A 20,898-nucleotide genomic window follows, 5' to 3' on the forward strand; every position below is an offset into this window, starting at 1 on the left:
TGCCGGAATTTTCTGCTTCCTGCTGCAGGAGGGATAAAATTGCCCATGGGAACACTACCATAGAAAACACACCATGCAACTGCTAGCAATGGGGTGGAGGAGGTCTGTATGTTGCCAAAGGGACACTTTTTCTAAAACTAAATAATGGTATAGTCTGGTGGTGGCTTCCATTAGCACTGTAGCTCAAGAAGAAAATGTCAGACCTCCCCTGCCTACATGCAATAGTGGGGATCGCCTAGGATTAAAATTCACAAATGTTAGTGCAACAAACCATACAAATAATCTAACATGTAGGTAGGTCCTGTATCCACACACAAAGCAAAACACTGACATAACGGTAATGCTATTGGGGGGAGGGGGTTCTGAAAAGTCACCACAACCTTTTCCCTGGGGCAGCAGTGGAAGTGCATATATTTTGCTCAACAGTTTATTGTTAGTCTGCTCATGTGCTTCCGAGTGTGAGATGATACTTTACCAGGCCCATTATAATTTTAATATGTCCATTACACAGTACTTTCCTCCTATTCATGCTCTCAGATAACATTATTGTAATCACTCTAGCTAAGGGCTTTATCCTTCATACAGGAGGGAAAGGGAAAGGTTTAAATCAAAAAGCTTGGAATAATCATGCACTGCACTTTCTGTAAAGAGCACCTGAAAATTACCACTATTTTATAGTTTATCTTTAACACTCAATGATCCAACAGCTATAATTTCAAGAACTAATAAAAGAATCTCCTTAAATTAGGCTAGGTAGACCCCAAAATGGGGTTGTCATTTCTTAACCCCCATTTGATCATTCCTGGGAATCTAAAAATATAGAACAGTAGTGTTTTAGGGAAAGAGTTCCTTTTCTTAGGTGGCTATCAGGTAGTTGTATTTTCATAACAAAAACCTTCTAAAGTTAATGGCTGGCATACATTTGGCAGCTACCCTGCACAGATAAAAGGGATATATGGATTAAAGCTACTTAGCATTCTGGTCAGCACTGCAGAGCAGCAACCTTACAAACAAAGACTTTACTAATTAGAAAGGCCTTTTTTCAGTGTATTTCATGGACTGCTAGGAAAAGCCCCCTTCCTAATAAAAAAATATTTCAGAATCAGATATAAAATACAGAGTGTGGATGCCAAAATTCCAGTGTTTGGCTCATCCTGTAATTTTTCAGTGAACTTTTGCAGTTATATTTTGAAAGAAGCAAGCACTCAGTGTGACTATTTGATACAAGGGATGAGAAGTTCAGTTTTCTACATTCCATTTTGCACTCCTGTGTTTTCATACATAAGTCTACTTCTATGCACTAAAAGCAATGATGAATATCCACATTTAAAGACATATTTTTAAAAAAATATTTCATCTGAAAACACACATTTCTAAAAATATTCTGGGAAGTTTTTTGAGCTGAGAACTGCATTCAAATTTTAGGAAGTGTGAAAACTGGTGAATAAGTAAGTTCTGACCTACACGTCAGTCCAGTATGAGCAGATCTGATCAGTTTATACTTCAATTAAAACAAATCAGAATGAACGCTCAGTAAATAGCTGGCATCGTCACATACAGGAGTATTCACTAAACAAGTCATCTGGAAAACAACTTCAGTCTCTTTCATAATGATGAAAGATGTCACCTCTTTGCAAATAATACAGCTGGAATGTTCTATGTCACCATTGCACATATCTCACCTTCCATAAGAACATTAGAAGAACTGGATCGCACCAAATGTCTAGCTAGTCCTCTTTGCTAGAGCTACCAACCAGACTCCTTTGGGAAGCCATTTGTTTGCTTTTGTTCCATGATGATTGGTACTCTACATCTAATACTGGAGGTAATATGAATTTTTCCAAGTTGGGACCATAATTAGGCATGGAGAAGGAATCCACCAAGTTCAGACAGGCTGACATGATTTGATCTAGGCATAAATTGACCTGGATTAGTCCGTGAGTCCACTCCGAATTCACAGTTCTGTGGATCCAGTTACAAGGTAGTATGAGGATTGCAGCACTGCCTCTAAAAGCTATTTCTTTCCTTTAAATGTTTGAAAGCAGAGAATCCAGCCATCTGAAGCCTCAGTTCCCTCAGGGAGTGATGATGTCCCATTGCTCTTCAGCAGAATTGTACAGGGGAAAACATGACTGGCTCCATGTAAATAGTAAAGGCCTTTACCTGCCTCATGTTTTTGCATGAATTTTTAAAGAGGTTTTTTCCTTACAAATATGTATAGAACCAGGACAGCATAGAGTTAGTACCATACTCATACAGAGTTGGAATGAACTGGATTTTGACAGATCTAGCCCTCAGGTAAAATAGCACCTGTCGTGCAAGCAGAAGGTCCCAGTTTCAATCCCCAGCTTCTCCAGGTGCAGCTGGCTGTAAAACTGCCCAGGTTCTAGTATTAAAAGAGGAGGAGATTTCCCACCATCTATCAATCTATCAATGCCCTGCCTTAATCACCTAAACTGTAACACTCCAGATTTTGAAATGCTTCCTCATTTGGGACTTGCTTCAACTCCTTCATCATTTTGGTTGCCCCTTTCTTCCGCTTTTCCAGTTCTGTGATATCCTTTCTGATCTACTGCAAGGAACCCACAGTTCCACATGTGGTCTTATGGACAACTCCTCTCATGTTTAAAAGGAGGGAAGTTTCTATGTTCTAATATGTACAAATGGAAAAGCATTACCCAAAGGCCACATTCCCTTGTTGGTATCCATTGCTGGCATGCCAATTGTGGGAACGGTCAGAGGCAATGGATGTGCCTCTTAGCTTTGTACAGTAGGCTACATTATATGAGTCACATGAAAGTATGAGGTTCTACAAAGTAACACTCATGCACAACTCTCCATGCAGAAAAGCAAGAGACATTATCACAGAAGAGCATATTCCTGATGAAGAAAAGCACTCAGTGAGGGTATGGAGGGCATGGTTATAGGCGGTTATAGGTTAGTGCTGTAATAGACAAACATAGCTGCCCATATTTTGTTGCTGCTGCTATTACAATAAGCGTATAAATAAAAGATATACAAGCAAGAATGATATAAAAAGATTAAAGTCACTTCTAGGGGAACTACACCTACAGCACATTAGGACTTAAGAAATTTCTACAGTACAAATCCAACTTGAAGGTTTACTGAAAACAACATATTTCAGATCCAGACATTTACAATACAATTCATATTCCCTGTGAAGCTTGGGGTCAATTGCATTGCCTTGAACTCCCCTTAAATTTCTTTCTTTCATGTGCCACTGATTTTCATATCAAAGATTTACGCGTTAAGTTTCAAACTTTATTATGCAGCATCAGCTTCTCCAGCTTCTAATTGTATTAGTAATAGACATACTGTAGCTGCATGAATCAGCATGTTTGCATAATGTTATGTAGCACAGATGTTCCAGTGCTATGACCAATGGGTCCTGAAAGAGTAATTAACTCTTAGAATTCTTATGTGCATCACTCTAGACAATGCTGATTTTAAATAAAGGCCAACTGATACTGACCCACATGTTTAGTAATAGGTAGGCATACATTATATTAATGCTTTTCTATACACAAATTCTTAAAAACCACCATGTTCATTAATTGAATTCAGAATTCAGCTCAGATTTATTTATCAAATCCATGCCTCTTTCTCATAGTCACATATAATTATCAATGTAAAGGCATGGTTCAAGCAACACTGGAACACGATAATATGTGATTAAAATAAAAAATGTGCATATATGCCAAAAAGCAGGAGTAAAAAAACTAAATCTACAATTAATTTCAATCATATCAAATAAAATATTTGATATATTCAGAAAGATTCCATTTTTTAAAGCAGTAACCTAGTCAGGATAGAGCTAGATATGTTAAAATTGGACTGTACTGACACATCTTAAAATAAATACTCCTGTAAAAGTATCAGTCTTTTTTTAAAAAGGAAAAGCATTACATCATAACCCTGTAAGTACACAGAATTTATGAGCAAAAATAGCTACAGAAATCAAATGCAAATCTATGGGAAGACCCATCCAAGCGCTTAGCAGTTGTTGGAATCAGAGCCCAGAACTGCCATAAATGGCACAAAGCCATTTAATATCCAATCACCCAGCCCCAATGCTTCAATGACTAGCAACATGATTTGAATATTGAACATTCTGAAACAGTTTGAAGTTGTAATATAAAACCAGAAACTAAGCCACCAAACTCACATGATATGTATAAGTTCCCTGTTATCTAAAATGCTATATCCTTGGAATCAATACATTCAGAGTGTGAATCACAGATTGTGAATAACAGTTATTTCCATAAATAAGAACAGCACACCTGTTTTTAGTACTTACAGACCTGTTCTGGTCTTATCTCACATATTCAGAGATTAGGACCACTATTATTATAATTTAATACAAACAACAATAACTAGAAGCCTGTAGCCAAAGAGTTAAATGTTTCATTCAAATCAAAATGAGGCATACAGTTGCAGAAGCCGTGGTACTGTCAGAGCAGGACTTTGGGGGCAAAGGTTCAGAATGCAAAGAGTCTCTAAACACTGCAAAATAGTAAAGTAATACCCACCTCTTATGGGACATTCAGGAGAACAAAAGGCTAAGGAGTAAATCCTACACAAATCTGGAATGAAGCTCCTAAGGTAGTTAGATGGCACCTTGTACATCTCCGTCTGGCAACTCCTGCAGCCAAGCTGATGCCAAATACATTGCTCTGCTTTCCTTTGGGCCACATCAGTGAGGTCAAGAGGAGGTCTTGTTATCTGAGCAGCCCACAACTTCCATACACATTGCCCAGGCTTGCATCCCAGAGTGATTACTTTCCTGATGCCAACTCAGCAAAAACAACACAGGAAGCAGCAGTTATGAGTTACTGGTCTCTGCAGCCACAGGAGGCACTGTGGTTTGACTTCAGCTCTGGAAGTGCACTCTTGAGGCAGACAGATGCCACAATAGTAAAGTTAACACACATTGCCATTTACAGAGAGGGCCCCATAGGATGAGTAAAAACACAGTCTAAAATGATGTAACTACCACTGCCCACCAACATTAGCTACTGCTTCTTGTCACAGGTTGCTTCCTAAGGGTTGTCTGGTCACAATATATTAGTGACAGTAGAAGCTCTTTTAGACTCCTGACTCGGGGTGGTGAACCTGTGGCCCTCCAGCTATTGCTGGACGCCAACTCTCATCAACCCCTGTCAGCATGGCCAATGATCAGGGACGATGGGAGTTGTAATCAAACAACATCTGCAGAGATGCTGCTAACCAATCACTGCTATTCACACGATCTCTTGTTTTGAGTAAGTTCCTTTTGTTGGTTTCTGTTTTATTCAACTATGTGCCTGCTCCAGTGCCTGATGTTGCCTTGGTTTCTGCTTTTAACCCACAACCTACTTTGTCCCACTTTGTTTGGTCACTATGGCTTGAATCTTGAGATAAGGAAATTCAAGGAAGGAAAGCTTACCATCTCCTGTAGCTTCTCTGGGGATCATAGGACTCTTCTGAAACCTTTTTTCCATAAACATCCTGATATTATTCTAGGATCAAGGCAATTCCCCCCTTCCTTAGGAGTCCCTGTATTTCCCCCCACAATGTTCAGCAGATGCTCTGGCTGTCCAAAAAGTATTACCAAGGTACATGGGTGGCTTGAGGGGGGGGCAGAGAACTTTTTTCTGATCAGTTCATTATGTTTTTCTTTATCCAAGGATGCAATCCCAGGCCTCTTAGCCAGCTTCCTGATCACTCCTCTCTCCTGCAAAATTTATTCAAAGCCAACCCATGGCTGCCCCTACTTGCATTCTCCAGCTACTCTTTCTTCAAATTCATATTTCTCTGTTTGTTGCCTTTGGCTTCATTGAATTTACTAGGTACCCTGTCCTGAAGCTTCAGTGAATACCAGGACCACCTCCTAGTGTACACTGTGAAGTTTTCATCCCAAGCAAACTAATAAGTTACCCTTCCTTCACTCAATATGTACTTCAAATTGTTTAGCTTCTTGAACTGAACATTCCAGAGCAACAGAGTAACATGGCCAAACAATGCTAGAAGATTCACATCCACAATACAGCTGCTGCAGGAGTGGTGGTAAAAAAAAAAAGGTGTCTGGATTTTTCAGTGTTCCATTATTATAATGCCATCAAGATAATTTATACTCTCATTCTAAAAGTTGGTGTAGAATTTGACTATACCCAAGTGCCTACTCATCTACCAGAAATAGTGTGAATATTCATCCCTCTCTTCCTTTTCTCCAGCAACAACAGTGAGATAAGCAGGATGAAATATCCGAGAAGGATATTCGGGTGTGGGGAGATCATGGGTGTGTGGTATTTACCTAGGAAATGAATTCAGATTGGCATGGAAATAAACTTAGGTATTGCCTGAAGTGGGTGAAATTAAAGACTCAATCCAATTTTAGATGGCAATCCCATTTATGCTGCAAAGAGTTTTATTTTAATCTCTTGACTCCCTTAGATCTTAATCATTCATTATTATCTTAGTTGTCAAACTGTTATCAGTATCTACATAAGATCAACCAAAGAGAAAATAAAACTCCCTAGACTTCAAATGTAATGGAAAGTTTATTCATAGCTGGTCTGATAATACAGTTGTTGTTAAAGATTTCTTAGAAAAATGATAACTTCACATGTCAAAAAAGTGTAGGTTTATGATCATGTGCTTACTTGTCATTATTCTTCTGCAGTATGCAAAAAGGCCATTGAATCCTGCTCTGATTATTTAAAAAGAATACTTACCTAGTTATTTATTGGTCTTATACTACTTTAACTAACATGGCTCCCCTGACAAAATACTGGCAATGTAAATTTTGTGAAGTGCTAGAATTCTGTTAGATGTCCATACTTCCCCCTGCTTCACTACAGCATTCCCCAATAAAAAAAGATTTTAATCTATAGTGCAGATATGAGCAGGAGGGTTCTAGGTTGATGAACGTAATTCCCAAGCACCTTATTGTCAATAAAATATATCCAATAATTAAATGTAATACGACCATGCTAGAGCTCCAGTGAGATTTCCTAGCAGAGAGCATCATATATCTGAAGCAGCTACTGCTTGCCATTGATTTTAAATTTGGTACACAAATGGTAACATAAGAATGATGCTCTTGTTCATTATTAAAGCCCAGATTCTATGCAGCTGCACTCAGGAACAGGCATGAGGACCCTAGTGTAGCTCCAAAGGCACAACTTGTTTCTTCATGTTAGAACAAGGGCCTGATGTCAGCACCAGAGCCCTGCATAGCATACAGCTTAGTATCAGCATTAGTGCCATGCTAAAATGTCTCTTGAATTCCCCCCTCCCAGTCAATCTCCATCAATTAAAGAGAAAAGAATATGCATAATAAAATTATCGAAATGGAGAAGTTCTCACAGGTGAGGTGCAGAGTTTTGCTGTGCTTATTTTCCAAGCAGCCAAGGGCTTTTGTGAGCATCCTGAAAACCCCATGACCTCTTCAGCTGAACTCTTCTAAAAGCATAGGAAGTTGGGGGTGGGGTGCTCTGGGGCATACAACAGCTGTTCATTTTTAAGTGGTCGGATTTAAAAAAGAAAAGAAAAAACCTGCAAGATTTCCCCTTAAAAATAATGTCAACAACTGAACCAGTCTCGTGTGCTTTGTACATCTCCTGGCTTTCTATTCTTCGATTAAAGCTCCTTTCCATGGACCTTATCCAGATCAGGAATCACAAGCAGAGAATCTGTAGAGGGCTAGAGAAATATTTAATGGAAATTAAAATGCACACACATTACCCATGGTCATCTCAGAGTAATAAAGTAAGCTTTCAGATCTGAATGCACCTCAAGAATGAGGTAGAAAAATTGAAAACCTTTGAGAAACTGGAGGACGGATTTCAGCATAACTTGAATCAGCATGCAAAGTACTTCCTCCAGGTTCCTGTTTTGCACCCACAAAAATAGTATCAAGCTGTGTGAGTGGCAATCGTCATTATTTGGGGTAAACAGGCTGTCATTGCAAAGGTGAACAGAGCTATCCCATTTCCCTAGGACTATGCCCATAATTATATTACAGAATGGCATGTCTCTACGTACATCATCTGTTCAAGAAAAACAACCACAAGATCAAGTTGTAGGGTACAGTGGGTTTGAGAAACAAAGATGAGCTCTGACATATGTACAGCCCAAGTCATATTTGCCTTTACTGATAATGATCAATCAGTGCCCTGAAGTGTGTTTTGTAAGGTTGTTTTAAAAAGTTTATATTGCTACAGAGGTTGCGCGCCACCCCTAATCTCTGCCAAACAGTAGCATGAATCCAGGAGTTCAAGGAGCTAACCTGGGATGTGTTTCCATGGGCAACACAGAGGAAACTAGTATCCTTAATAAACATGGCTTATTGTATACATACTGTATTTACACCTGGGTGTACTTTGGAGATAGTTCAGAGCATTACATCTCACAAAGGGCTTGTTTCCTACAACAGAGCAGCATTGAAATCCAAGGCATCCTGAACACCATCTTTGTGCCTCTGTCCCATCATGCCAAGATGGTTCTGGCCTTCACAGCAGCTCATTAAGTCCTCTCTCTTCTTTCCTAACCTCTAAATTTCAAAAGAACACTACATACCCTTATTACCCAGACAACCTCCCCATCTGAACTCTGCTATTGTCTTCAGCTAACTAACACACAGCTGGTGGGGAAGACAGCATCTGCATGGTCAATTGTTCTTCTGGTACTTAGTTTTTCCTTCTCTTCTTAATAGTGACACTATCAGCGATCTCCTGAACAGGAAAACTGGTTCAGCCTATATTTTTTATTTGCCTTGCATCTTCCCTTCATTACTCCAAATATTATCTAAATTCTACCATATATTATTTTCTAACATTCACTAACTCTAGCAATTATGAGTGCTATTGCACCCCTAAACTCTGTTACCTCATATCTGTAACAATATATTCATTTATGTTGGGAACCTGGCCCATATCCCATAGCACATGGGGATGGGAATTCAGAAATTGTTTATATTTAAAACAAGAGGCTATAGGTATGTGCATCTGTCTTGTTTTTACAAATGTAAAAATAACCAACAGTGCAAGTTTTCAAAATCAAAGCATTTTTTCCATTGCAAAATTGATTACTTTCCCTTGCTAAAAAGGTAAAGGTACCCCTGCCCGTACGGGCCAGTCTTGACAGACTCTAGGGTTGTGTGCTCATCTCACTCTAGAGGCCGGGAGCCAGCGCTGTCCGCAGACACTTCCAGGTCATGTGGCCCGCGTGACAAGCTGCATCTGGTGAGCCAGCGCAGCACATGGAAATGCCGTTTACCTTCCCACTGGTAAGCGGTCCCTATTTATCTACTTGCACCCGAGGGTGCTTTCGAACTGCTAGGTGGGCAGGTGCTGGGACCGAATGACAGGAGCGCACCCCGCCGCGGGGATTCGAACCGCCGACCATGCGATCAGCGAGTCCTAGGCACTGAGGTTTTACCCACAGTGCCACCCGTATCCCTTTTCCCTTGCTACAAAATCATTAATTGAAGGGGAGAATGTTTGCATAAAGATAGCTACCAGTTGTGCAGAATTATTTATAAGAAATATTTGTTTTTACTAGTTATGCAAACTTGTTATTTCCCTTGCTATTTCCCTTGCGATAAGATACATATTACTCTGATTGAATTGTGTAACATTTTGTTTAGAGCTCTTCAAAGAGATTTGTCTTCAGACAACAGCAATGAAGAGGTATATGGAATTAAAGCTGGAGGAACACTGAGAGAAAGGGACACTACGTGGTACAGTCTGAATGTAGCAAGACTAAATACACTGTTAGTATTTCACTGAAGTTGATTCCATGCTCTTGAATAAAGGAGTAAAAGTTTTTCAAACACTTGCATGATCAACAGTGGAGAAGATATAATGAGGATTGTGACAAACGACTCAATATACTATTTAGAACAAAAGAAGCACTGTACAAATTTAATTTGTAGTTGTGCCTGGCAAGGGACTAATTGGGAAAAACGTTACAACATATAAGTATCACGTCCCAAGCAGTTACACTACATAGCCCAAGTTCAATAAAGGAACAAAACACATGCCTACACAGTTCATTGTCATAATAAATTGAATAGAAACTTTCCCTTGCAAATAGTCTCCAGAGCCTATCAATGGTTTTTGCATCTTCATGGCCTCTTTAACAAATTTGGTAGTTCTGTGTGACATAAAGTAATTGTATGGCCAATTAAAAATGTGTACCATTAGAGCTCCTCAGATCTGAATACAGACAACATTTCCTTATAAAGTGTACAATATCCCTTTTCTTATGGCAACCAGATGGAAAGTATCTATTCTCACCAAGTTGAACCCCATAGCACTCCTTCACCTCCATCAACTGCAAAGAAATTCAGGCTACATTTAGTCAACCACCACCTCAACTCATGTGAACAAGTAAGGATAGATATGGGGTACTTTCTTGGAAGAATATTATTATTTTTATATAGCTTATTGGAATGCCATTCTATTACAAGTGCCCCTGTAGTGTGCATTTCAACATCATATAGTTGTTCTTATATGTTATATAATCCTGAGTTGTCAGCCAGGATAACCAGCGTTTGGGGGAAAGAGTTTTTCCTCATCTGATAATTAACTAAAATACCTCAAGGAGTGATGGAGTTCAATGTACTTACAAAACTATGGTGACAATAATGAAGGCAGTTTTCAGAATCCTACCACTTGTTATGGGAGACTCGTTCAGTTGCACTCCAGATGCAGAGAGCTCTGATGACAACTCCCATGCTGATATAGCAACCATATAGCAACCATGATAGATTAGAGTAAAACCTAAAATGCATGAAGCCTTGAAGTACAAAAACTATAAAAATGCTTGAGCACACCTTAGAATCACTGAATAAAGTACTGGGGTGGTGACAGCATTTAAAAACATAAACACTACATTAAAAAAGCAAAAAATTAAATAAAAACAAGCTGCAGAGCCTAGATAAACCACAGCTCTGGCTGCCATCTTGACAACTGAAAGTGGAGTACATATGCAATGTACAAGAAGTGAATCATCCATCTGCTTCCTCCAGTTCATCACATATATCACTCCCCAACGTACTGTAGGATGCTGACAAAAGTGCAGACGTCATTGTTGAATTCTGGGACCTTTTGAAGGCCTTATCAGTTGCCGCTGTATTATTATTATTATTATTATTATTATTATTATTATTATTAACCAGTTATTGGCTTTGATCCAAAGTCATGCTTTAGAGGAGACCGGTTAAAATAATAGGACTTATTATTTCAGTGGATCTACTCAAAGCACAACAAAGTCTGGATTTAACCACTTATGTGGCACTTTTCTGAGAGGAAAATATATTATTTGAATAAGTTACACATTTCAAAAATGATGCACAGCTGTGGGTATCGAGTGGGTAATCTTAATACTGCTTAGCTGAGGTCATATTAAAGTGCTTTTCTTTTTTCTAATTTATTTATAGAATGGAAGGAATGGATTGGTTTATATGTGATGTGATCTAACAAAACTCCCCCCACCCATTAAGGTAAAGGACCTGGTTATTAGAGCACATGATGCATTGCACATATAATTCAGAATTTACAGCCCTCATGTTCAGGCCCAGAGACTCTGCCACAAACATCTGAATTCCAAGTATTTCCAAACATCAGAGGATGGTAGAAAGCAATTATTAAACTTCCAGAAATATACTTTTGCTGAAGTCATCCTGTTCAGACAAATACTCCCATTGATTTCATTGTGTGTGTGTCACAGAAAGGAAGAGATAAATAGATAAAATGAGAAGAACAGTTATTTAAAGCTATTGAGCAAATACCACTAAATTTAGACTCCGAATCTGATTTGCTGAAAAGCATGAAAAGTTGAAATCTTAAAAAAAAAACCAGCCAGAGTGTATTTTCTTGTAAATCTGTAGATAAACTAAATTCTACTGCCATTTAAAAGCCTACAAATTCAATACCTAGTTTATGTCGAAAGCATATTGCATTTGGTTGTCGCCACATTATTATATCTAAAATAGCTGATACTGACAGGCCAACACGAGAGGTAGATAGGCCTAAATTTGGATCTTTCAAATCTCCCTTTTTCACTGCAATATCTAAATCCTTGCAATTTACTGTGGCAGCAACGGTTGATAGTTCAAGGCAGTGTGTTAATGGAAGTGAGTGTGTTTGCAAAATGGTAGTAAGAAAATTCCTGTTCCCAGATCTGCCATGTACACATATCTAAGGATTCAGATGTAACAACTGAGCTGGTCCAGAGTAGGCCTACTTTAGAGAGAGGGAAATACTACTAAATAGAATATTTCACACAAGAAATTCTGACCAATCAGAGAGGCAGAGGCATTTGGCCAAGTGTGCACTATACTGTAAATGTAGCCAACAACAATTCTCACGCAAATGCTTTCTACATGCAAGTACATATACAAGAAAATGGAGTGCTGCATCAAGTGTACCATCTGTGAGATTTATCTAAAGCTGAACACTGACCAAGGTATGCTACTGATTCTTTTTGGTATTTATTTGTGTTGAGACCAACCCAGAGAACATGATACATAATGAATAAAAGAAATAAATAAATGAAATGAAATATGAAAATATGGCTTTAATATGATGCGAGAGTTGTTTTCATACACAGTGGCCTTACCCATTCACTAAGAAAGGCCTATGAACTCCATGCAGATTCCCATCAGAAGAATCCCAAACAGAATTAATACACTACCATCTCTTTTAGTCTTACAAATAATCCTTTTAAGTAGATGTATATGGATTAAAGCCAATTGAATCCCATTCAACATCCAGCATGATATTGTTTAAGTTAGTAAAAGAAAGTCCTTTCTGACTTTTTTTTTTGGGGGGGGGGGAAGCAAAATGCCAGCAACATGGTTCAATTTTTAAAATGCAACTTTATCCAACCAATTTTAAAGCTTCTCTCTCACAAAGTAAACAAACTTTCTTGGTTTTCTTTTGTTTTAAGGTCATGATGTTCTTATTTTCAGCCAACAGAGCACTCTTGGCACATTAACATCCTCTATAATTACCTTTCAGCATCAGCCCAATTCTCTTTTCAGGAAGGATTGTAGGAGATCACTCGCCTGTGCTATGCTGTTTATTTTGAAGGATGTAGTGAGGAAGAATAAAAGCCCTGACATGTCATCAGAATGTAACTCTGTGTTTTGCCAATCAGTTGCTCATCAGGGCAAAAGTAGCAGGAATAGCTACCCTTGTTTGATGCCAGGGGTGCTTTAGGTAACTGCTAATGTTAGCAACACTGCTCTTTCCAGGCAAGACTTTTTTGTAGTTCAATCAAAGAGGAGGGAAAATCAAAGTGATTTTCTGCAGTAGTCTAATATTACCTTAATATTGCAAGCTGACACTTGTCCAGTCCCTTTTTAAGAAGTGATAGTGAACTTCCTACAGACAAGTGTTGTATTTCAGAAGGAGAGATGGGAGTGTCAGGTAAGAGCCATATTATTTATTCATATGTACATTTACATCCAGGCCTTCAGCAAAATCTTTCTCAGATCATATTGAGCATAACAAAAAGATCAGAATGTACTGTACTTGTTTCAATTCACCATTGTACAGAAACAATGTCCTATTCCATCATAAAGCTAAGCAGTTTTTGAGATCCCAAATAAGCATTAATATTAACCTCTATGAAATCTTAACCTGGCATCCCATCATCCTCTATAAATCAGAACTCCTTATAGTAACAAAATGGGCTTAATCTATTTTCTGTGAATCGACCTTTTACACATATTTTATAGAGACAACTGTTGCAAGCCAACATTTTTTGCATCTTCTAGTTAAATGTGGGCCTACAAGGGTTTAAATTCTCAAGACCAATGTTTCCCAACCTTGGGTCTCCAGCTGTTTTTGGACTACAATTCCCATCATGATCCGACCATTGGTCTTGCTAGCTAGGGATGTTGGGAGTTGTAGTGCAAAAACAGCTGGAGACCCAAGGTTGGGAAATACTCATCTAGACACTTTTCAGATATTACTTTTTAAAAAAGACAACATACTCTTCAAAACCTGTTTTTGGAGTGCATATCACATTATCAGTACAATTAAATGTGTTGATTTGGGCCTTCTTATTTAATTATGACATTGATTAGCACTCAGGCTTGGCAATTTTTTACTTCTGCTATTCTGAGCAAGCAGTTGCTTCAGCTCAAACATACTGCGATTGCTTAAAAAGAAATGCATTCTTCCTTCACCAACCTAACAACACAATGCTTTCCAAAGAAACAAGCTTCAACCATGCTTCATAAAATCCACATCAACTATATTACCAACATAAAACCTGAACCTTGGGGGTTTGTATATCTAAAACAAATGACCCCAGTGATTACTGTCTATTTTATTTGTGCCTCCCATATGCTCTCCCACTTCTTTCAGTTATTGAGAGATAACATGCATTCTAAGATTCTAGATGAGTACACAGTTAAGAAGTTAATAGGATGCCCAAATAATTCTGACATTTTAACCGACAGAATTGTTCCAAATTGCATCCTCCCAATTTTTTTCCAAGGTCCCCACCCAACAAGATGTATGTGTTTCTTGTTAATGAACCAAGTTTTTCTTCTTAATTCTTGCCGTTTGTTTAGGCAATTTTATTTAGCCCTTTATTTAATTCCATCCACAACAATTGTAGCAATTCGTATGTGGGTTTCAGTGAGATAGAGTACTCTGACAAAGATGCACATACAAACATACGAGGAATGTGGTGGATGAAAATAACATGTTGTATTTGTACCCTAAAAAATCCATGAAACATGGTTTGTAATTGACTATGAAACCCAGTGGTTCTGGACAAGCCACTATTTCACAGAATTACTGTATGGATGACCAACTATAAAGCACACTGCATGCTGAAAAAACCTTCAGAAATGATTAAAATACAATCTCTCTTCAATGCAAATTTTATCAAAAGCAATCTGACCCAAAGAACTGATCTTGAAGGCATATGGTCTAGTTCTACTGATGAATCAATAAGGTCTAGCCTTGGATGTGGTATTCTTCAGAGTTATAGCAGAGTGCGAAATTGATCAATAAATATCCTGTTTGCAGTTAAGTCATTTTTAGGACATGGAATCTTCCCAGCTGAAGAACAATATGAATTTGCAAATTTGCACCCATCTATTTCTTGTACCTTAGCAACACCATGCTCCACAAACTACCCCGCTAAGCAGATGTGAATGCTTAGGCTACTGTCTTCCATTGCCTCTTCTCTTAGCTCTAACTGTTGTTCTGCTGAATATCCTCAGGGCAGTACTAAATTACTAAATACAATTGATCCAAAGTCTACCCAGAGATAGCAAAAAAGAAAGAAAAGAAAACAGCATTTTCACTTAAGGTAATAGCATCCAGGGACTTACATTCCTAAGGACATGAGATATAAAATAATTATGTGAGATACAGTCCTCAGTATCCCTAATTATCATTGGTTTGAAAATGTGCAACAGTTTGCTCTTAGGCATTTTATAAACCTGCATTGTTGATGTTGCTTAAAAAAAGAAGATGCTGCAGGTCTTAATTCTAAACGTGTTTGATGGAAGGGAAGCAGGGCAGGAAAATGGCTTGTGCAGCTAATTTGCATATCACTGCCTGTGCTCAGCTGAGGGGGGGGGAGAGATGAGAACAGAGAATTGAAGAAGTCACATCCAAAATGTCAAGCTGTGCTTGAAGAATGATAGAAGACAGACTCACTCTCTTTCTGCCTGTGTAAAAGCCTTGCTTTGACATAGAGTGAAATTAACAAACTTAGCCATTTCAGTAGAACTCTATCACCCCCTGCTGGACAGAATAATTCAGTAAAAAGAGCAACCTAGAAAATGCAAGTCCAGAAGTAATCCCAGTTGGTGAAATTCCACCCCCCCCCCTTTCTTAGATATGCTTTATAAATAAAGTCTATGGCATGCATCTGTCCAGCTTTTCCCCAGCATGCATACACACACAAAAATATATATGAACTTCCATGTAGCTAGTTGCCGTAATACCTATAAATCCTTTCCCAGGGAGGGCAAAACAAGCTCCTCCAGCAATTTAACTGACTCTTTAAGTCATGCCAAAAACTTGTCTAAACAGTTTGAAACGCTGCAATTAATTTGCACAAAGGGGTTCTGTTAGTGCGTCCCATTCATACAGTGCAATGTTCCTTCTGCCTGTCCAAAAGTAGTGGAATCCTGAAGTAACCTAGGAGTAAGAAGCACACAACAGGCACAGACCAGCCTCTGTTTCAAGCGAAGCACTGCTAAAATGTACGTTTAAACACACAAACATATATCCGAAAACCAAAAGCGCCGAGGTGCAGCTTCTGCCTTTGCCTTCTTATTGCAATGCAACTGCCATTCAGTTCTAAGGATGTATACATGCCATGCACCACCTTGTATCAGAACGGCTGCATGCATACCTACACAGATGTGCCATACACAACACAGCACCCAGTGTCTGCTGTTGGCAAATTTAATCCAGGAAAGCTCTCCTTACAGAACCACAAGGAGACAATTTTTTTCCTCTTGTGGGGGTGGGGGGAACCTCCAGATTTCCTCACTGGCAAGGACTCCCAACCCCTTTCAAATTCATTCAAATTGGGTAAATCCAGTTTAATTAGTATGTGAAGGAAGGCTTTACATTCAATCCCATTCCTTTTACTGCAGTACCAGGAGAGGGGAGGGGAAGGAAAAAAAATCAAAATCAGCTGTGAAGAAACAAGGACAATCATTGTTCCGAATGATCAGAGAAAGATTAGCCCCCAAGAAAACTGCAGTTAGCATACTCGTTCTCCATCGTATGTCACAGACGTATCTATCAACGGGGAGATCTTCCTCGATTTAAGAAGCTGACCAATGCAAAAGGCAAAATGATATTTCAAGTGTCAGGTTGCTGCTGCTAGTGGCGATAGGAGTGTGAGGAGGGGGCGCGCGTTATTTTAATTGCATTATAAGCATCACGAAGAGATGGAGGAAGATTGAGGGGCTCATGGAACAAGGGAAGGAAGGGAAGCGAGGGGGAATCGTTCTCCTACCTTGCCCGCTACTGAGGAACAATCCGAGCAGGTAAAGAGTCAGGCGGTTCATTTTCAGGAGCTCCCGTTGGTGGACAGTTCCCAAGTTAAGAGGCGCCGAGCGGAGGCGAAGCCAGCAGTCTCGCTCCTACTTTGCCGCCGCCTCTGCTGCTACTGCGTCGCTCTCCTCGCGCTCAAGTCTCCTCACCCCTTCAGTCAAAGGCGCGCGCCCGCCGCGCGCCCGCTCGCACATAGACGCGCGCCGCGAGAGCAAACTCCAGCCCCGAAGCCTCCTCACGAGCGCCGTTCGCCGAGTGACTGCAAGCGCCTCTCTGCGCCTCGCTATATCAAGGAGGCGGCGGCGGTAGCAGCAGAGGAGGAGCCGTTACACACACACACGGGGGAAGGAATGGGAAGTATCCCTCCGCCGGCACACACGCACGGCTTGATTTAAAACGCACACACACGCAAACGGGAGCCGGTCCAGCTCGACGAGCGGTAAAGAGCGAGGAAGGGGAAAGAGAGAGAGATTCTTCCGCGCCTTTCGGGCGCTCAGGCGCTGCTTCTTACAACATTCCGCGCCTTTCCCGCCCTGGCGGAATGCCGCCGAGGGGGAAAGGGCTCTGCTGGCGGGCTGCGAGCAGCTTTTCGAGGAGAAGAGGAAAGGGAGCTGCCCCCGGAGCTGTGGGGAGGCGCGAAAGGGCAAAAGGCATGTGGCGAGGCCAGGCAGAACAGGAAAGAGAGAGGGGAAGAAAAAAAAAAAAGTTTGCAGGAGCTGAAAGGCGACGGATATGCAGATTTGGAGGGGCTGCGTGGGCTCACATGCCTGTGCAGTGCGACAGGTTGCAGCGAGGTGCGGGGAAGGAGGGAGACGAGTCGGGAAGGGAAGGCTGCTGCTGCTGGAGGAGTCTGTGGTCAGAAAGGTTTCTACAGTGACACAATCTGCCTGCTAGGGGCTGCAAGCGGGGTGGGCTGCGGTGGGTGAGGCTCCAGAACAACGCGGGGAGTGGCTGTCTGTCAAGACATGTCTGTATCTGCGAGCGGAGGGCGGTTTTCTTTTCTTTTTCTCTTGCTTTTTTAATGAGGAGGAAAACAAAATGGCTGTAAGGAGAAAAGAGAAAACAATTCGGGCATCTGGAAGGCCACCTGAGACCGGCGTGGGGATGAATGGGTTAAGGCTATGCCGTCCAAAACGGGAATGCCCAAAGTTGAGGCGAAATTTCCATGGGGAATATAGGACATAACGGGAGAGCAGGTGAAAGGGCAGAGAGAGAGAACCACACCATCTTTGGGTGATGGGGATTTAAAAGGCGCTGAAATAATATTCATGGTTGGAAAGGCAAGGAATGGCTAAGTGTGGGTCGATACACCAGAAACAAAGATTCTCTCTCCAAACCAGCAAGTCTGCATGGAGAAGAAGCTATGCAACCAGTGCAGGTGCAGATTGACATCTGGATTGTTACTTACTGCATTTATACCCCTGTCATTTCTCCAATGCACTCAAGGCAACGTACCTAGTTCTCTCCCCAAATGCATCTTCACAAGAACCCTGCAAAGTCCGTGCTAGATTGAGAGATAATGATTGCTCCAAATCTCTCCCCTTCATGCTGAGTTGGGACTGAACCTGAATCTTTCCAGTCTCCAACACTGTAATAATGATGCACATCTGGCTCCCAATGTTCACCTGCATTGGTCTTCTTAGGGCACCCCAATGTAGCAGTTTGACCCATTTAAAGCGGATGAATATGTTCATACCCTTATGAGGCCATTGACTAGGTGCAGCTAGAGCTGAATTGACTCCATATCTCTGGGCCAGTGCTGGCTTATATCTAAAATTAAAAATCAGGAACATGAAGTTTGTAATCAATCTCACGAAAAACCATCTGAAAATGTTCAAAATTTTGTGTAAGCCAAGTGCTTGCTTCTCTATTCATATTATCTAGAAAGCTGTCATTTGGGTTGCACACTGGGTTTGATCCAGGAACTGTCATTCTTAAAGTAGACTCATTGAAACAAGTGGTTATTAAGTCAATCATGGGCCTACTCTGGCTATATTCACATATCTGAATTGCTAGAAATTTCTGATAACAGCATTATTATGAACTACGTTAAAAGAGGGGTATGAAATGCACCCCTCCACTGTAGTTACTAAGATTGAATTTGGTATATATGGAGTTCTTTTTAGACTAGGGAAATCTGAAAATCATACATCAAATTGTCAGATCTCATGAAATATGCAGTCAAATTCCAACATGGAACAGTGAAACATAACAAAGGCTGTGTTAGGCTATTGGACTTCCAGAGCCACTTTGGAACATAGAAATATGCCTTATACTGAGTCAGACTCATTGGTCCTTCTACGTCAATACTGCTTACACTGGCTGTCAGTGGCAGCAGCTCTTTGGGGTTTCAGACAGGTGTCTCTCCCAGCCCTAAAGGGGGTTGAACCTGGGGTTCTCTGCATGTGAAACATGTCTCCTATTACTCAGACAAGGCTCTCCCACAGTTAAATCAAGTAATCTTTAATTCAAGTAAAAGTGATATGAATTAACTTTCAAAGATTTTCAGTAGCAGCTCAACACATATATCTATGCTTACAAAATGCAGTCTGAAATTACTAGCATATTGTGTATGTGTGTGGGGGGGAGATTGAGTGTTCATCTGTCTACACACTTGTCAGCGTGCCATCTGTATTCTCTAAGAACAAAAAAAATCATGTTTATATGATGACAGTTAAGGCTTGAAGGGAGGAAGATTAAAATAATAATATATCCAAGAAAATATAATAACTTTTGTGCTAGGCATTGCTCTCGATTTCCAGCTTGGACCTCTTATTTCCTAGGTACCAGGCAGAATGGAAAGAAACATGTGGATTTACAATTATATCAAACAGAGAGGAAGACACAATGCCAATCTCATGAAGGCATGTGGAATAGCAAGAGCGCTAGGATGGAAGTTTAATTACATGGGGAGTCTATGGGGACAAGGGGATGAAAAGGATGAGGAGAAGGTGAAAGGGGGGGAATTATGTAGGAAGTTTAAAAAGAAGTACTAATTAAAAGAAGGTTTATGATAAAGGGGCAAATATAGAAATAGTGGTGCAGTGATTATGCATACCTGGCAGAAGAAGAGTAAAATCTTCTGAGTGTTGTTATTATAAGAAGGCTGTAGAGACTGTGGCATGGACTATTTGTTGCATAACCAAACAATGGCTTAACATGGCGGCAGCAGGACCAAGGAAGGAACAAAGAAGCTACAATTTTCACTATATGTAAAAATGTACATTACTTGTTCATGGTTAGCTATGCGTGGGTGAGACCACTGGACAACTACTTCGAGGCTCAAGGAGAGCCATGATGTTATTTCATATGATGCAAAATATTATTTTTGTCATTTTTAAAAACTGTAAAGCTTCATCGTTGAAACCATATTTCACCTGGATCTACAAAAAAATATGTACATCCTCATACGCCAAGGTGATGTGAAATTATCATATTCCAAATTAACCTTGTTTGGGCATTCTGTTGCATGTAATTAATATTGTGTGAACCAGGAGAAGAGAACTGTGGTCTTTCCCCCCATCTTCCCCACCATATGCCACTTGCATAGATAGCTTAATAAGATGTGAGTAGACAGAAACCTGTTGGATAGTTCCATCTGTAGTAGTTAGCTATGGTAGCTAATAGAACATCCACTACTTCCTTAATGCCAAGCTTGTGGACTTCCCAGAAGTATTTGGTTGGCCATGGTGGGAAACATGTTGCTGAGCTAACAGGTCTATGATTTGATCTAACAGATCTCTACTTATTTTCACCGTTGGTTAAATATTTAGGGTGAAATGTTTACAGACTTATTGAAAAAGACTTACCTAATTCTACCATTGTTTGATGTCTTCAGCCTAGCATA

General features: G+C 40.1%; 1 protein-coding gene across 3 annotated transcripts in view; it reads right to left on the reverse strand.

Annotated features, from left to right (window-relative positions):
• NCAM2 (neural cell adhesion molecule 2) overlaps window positions 1-17,319 on the reverse strand; it is a 203,774-nt gene extending 186,455 nt beyond the window's left edge. For all 3 annotated transcript variants that reach the window (XM_081907812.1, XM_081907814.1, XM_081907813.1), the window contains exon 1: window positions 17,014-17,319. In XM_081907812.1, the coding sequence (XP_081763938.1) occupies window positions 17,014-17,065 (52 nt within the window). In that variant the 5' untranslated portion in view covers window positions 17,066-17,319. The remainder of the gene's footprint in view (window positions 1-17,013) is intronic.
• Window positions 17,320-20,898: the final 3,579 nt, after the last annotated feature.

This window comes from Podarcis melisellensis, assembly GCF_964234715.1.
Source record: "Podarcis melisellensis genome assembly, chromosome: 4".
NCBI lineage: Eukaryota > Metazoa > Chordata > Lepidosauria > Squamata > Lacertidae > Podarcis > Podarcis melisellensis.